The 2,500-nt window shown below is 38.0% G+C and overlaps 1 protein-coding gene across 1 annotated transcript in view; it reads right to left on the bottom strand.

The window, feature by feature from the left end:
- The window catches only part of LOC138009635 (PC3-like endoprotease variant B), a 13,149-nt gene that overhangs the window by 5,927 nt on the left and 4,722 nt on the right, over positions 1–2,500 (bottom strand). The window contains exons 2-3 of the mRNA XM_068856707.1: positions 2,358–2,500; positions 1,342–1,580 (exon numbers count right to left, since the gene is read on the bottom strand). The exon at positions 2,358–2,500 is cut by the window's right edge and continues 83 nt beyond it. Of these exons, the coding sequence (XP_068712808.1) occupies positions 1,342–1,580; positions 2,358–2,500 (382 nt within the window). The remainder of the gene's footprint in view (positions 1–1,341; positions 1,581–2,357) is intronic.

The following is a 2,500-nucleotide window of genomic DNA, read 5'->3' as shown; positions in this document are numbered from 1 at the left end:
TCTTAATGTAAAATGAAATTTTTTTGTACTGATGGATCAAAAATAAGCAATTTTAAATTTACCCATGACCCCTTGCAGGCATGGTAATTTCCTCATTTTGCCTAGATTACCCTAAAAAATTGTTAAATAACCCGAAATATTCTCATTTTTAACTTTTGACATAACAGAAATGTTAATTTCAGAGTTGATTATATGCTTCGCTTGATTCGCAATTGAGAAATTCCCGCGAAATTTTCCACATGGATTGCAAAAAACAGGGCAAAATGGGCTGAAGTCCGGAAAAAACCGGTTTAACTGGATAAAAACAAGTCAAGGCCTGGAAGCAAAGCTTGCTCTGAGGGAATGTTTCGAAACGTAATGGCAGATCTGCAAGGGGAAACTTTTGGTTCTTTCACGCTCTAAATTCGCTTTGTCAACCTCTGAACGTCAAGAAGTGTTTCAGACTCACAAAGAGGTCTCGTTCTTTCACAATTTGAATTCTTTCTTTCTGAGCTTTGGCGTGTAATTTGTACATGAGATGAGCATTCTGTTTTTCTTTGGGTTTTGTAATGTGAGCTCGGACAAGCAAGATACAGAGGACATTTTGCGAAGCTGTGCTTTGGTCCTAAGGCAAATTGTAATGGCGGACAAAGTGTTTCAGACTGAGAAAAAATGCTCTGGCTTCTCGTGTGCTGAGAAATTTTCGGTAAAACTTTCTCCAAAGCAACTACCACAAATGAGCATTCTCGAACTATATTTTATTCTGCCTAACCACAAAACATCCGTGGGTTACAGACGCAAATTGCAAAACAGCACTGAAGATTTTAGGAGCGTGACGCTCAAGACTGTTGTGCTTTTCGCCCTCTTTTCTCAGTCATTGGTGAGAAATTAACCACAATTTTTTTATTACTGGTTGCAACATTGTGTATGTGAAATATGTTGTCGATTTCGTTGTGAGGAATAAAGTACAAGCCGTCTGAAGAACCTTGTTGTGCTTGTCTTACTAGTTTGCGTGTTACGTGTGACGCGCCATTTTTTGTCCCTAAAGTGGACAACCGAATCCGTTTATTCTAAACTTAAGCGACCGATTTCGCTAATCTACACAATAAATGTTACTTAATATGTAAGAAGCATATCTGCGAAATGTGAGTGGCTAGCACTTTTTACGAGCGGAGATATGGCCTGAAGTGTTCGTTCAAGATACTGGTTTCCCAAATGTACATCATGATTGTGCTACTCATCATAACTATCCTTCATGTTCCAAGACAAACCAAAAACTGAGCTATTATATTATGTTTTCTGGCTTGTATGGCTCCAACTGTCTCACATAATTTGCACAATGACAAATATGAGTGCTCATACCCTCCCTGAAAGCTTTCTTTGCCATGGGACCAGGTCCATCCACTGTACTGCCATCATCATCAGGGCCCCAGCTGCTACTGTAAATATCAATATAATCCCTTTCCAGGCTTAGCGACCAGGCCTCAATTGCATCAGTTACGTCACCATCCAGCATTCGTACACCACCAATCCGTGAATTATAGGCTACTCCTACTCCACATATATCGTTGTTCGCTTGTGCAGCAACTTCACCTGCACATCTGCAGGTAAAGGAAACAAAGTTTGATTCTGATGCAAAAAAAATTACAAATAAATAATTATTTTACATTCAATGCACTTACATGTACCGCTGTAGTTTAGCAAGGAAGAGAGCCCTGATCTCATTCACAGTGAACAGTAAACAACAATAGATTAAATTATTCAAAGAGATAAACAATTAGCAATGTTATTAAGTGGAATGGTTAGTTTTAGGACGGTGAATAAATAAGATGATAATTTTTTCTTAATTGAGCTCCCACATGGATCAGCCGTATTAGCATCCAAAATGGTAATCAGTAGCTCATAAGTTTGATTCCTGTACAATCATGAAAGAGCACCGAGACTTTTTCTTACAATAGTACACAAGTGTCGTCATGAAAAATTCCTTATTTCAAAATTTAAGTCCTTGGCGTTCTCACTTGTGGCAGCATTTCTCATGCTCTTACATGTAAATTGGATTTTTTAAAAATCAATTTCCATGTCAAATTAACAATGCTCACTTTCACAGCATTGTCCACTTAACAATGCGAAAGTGGTTCAGCATTGTCTGTACTCTTATTGACAACAATATTCGTCATCACAGTGGTCAAAATGTTGTGGAATCACGAGGTGCAGCCGAGTGCCTTCACAACAAACTCTTATAGACAACAGCAAATTAGCCAATCAGATTGCATTAAATTGTGGTAAAAATAAGAATGAAAAACAAGCAACCAAGGACATGAAATTCAACATAGGAGAGCCTGTATTTACAAAGTCTAATAATACATGTATTGCTGTACCTTGTGCCATGTTTATTGATGTTATCAAAGCTGTAACGTGGCAAGGGGTCTTTGTCATGATTATTAAAGTCCCAACTGGCTCTTGCATCATAATTTGACTGAAGATCTGGATGAGTATGTTCAATGCCATCATCTAGAATGGT

This window comes from Montipora foliosa, chromosome 1, assembly GCF_036669935.1.
Source record: "Montipora foliosa isolate CH-2021 chromosome 1, ASM3666993v2, whole genome shotgun sequence".
NCBI classification, from domain to species: Eukaryota; Metazoa; Cnidaria; class Anthozoa; order Scleractinia; family Acroporidae; genus Montipora; species Montipora foliosa.
Note: the sequence above shows the minus strand (reverse complement) of the source record. Positions and strands in the feature narration are given on the sequence as shown.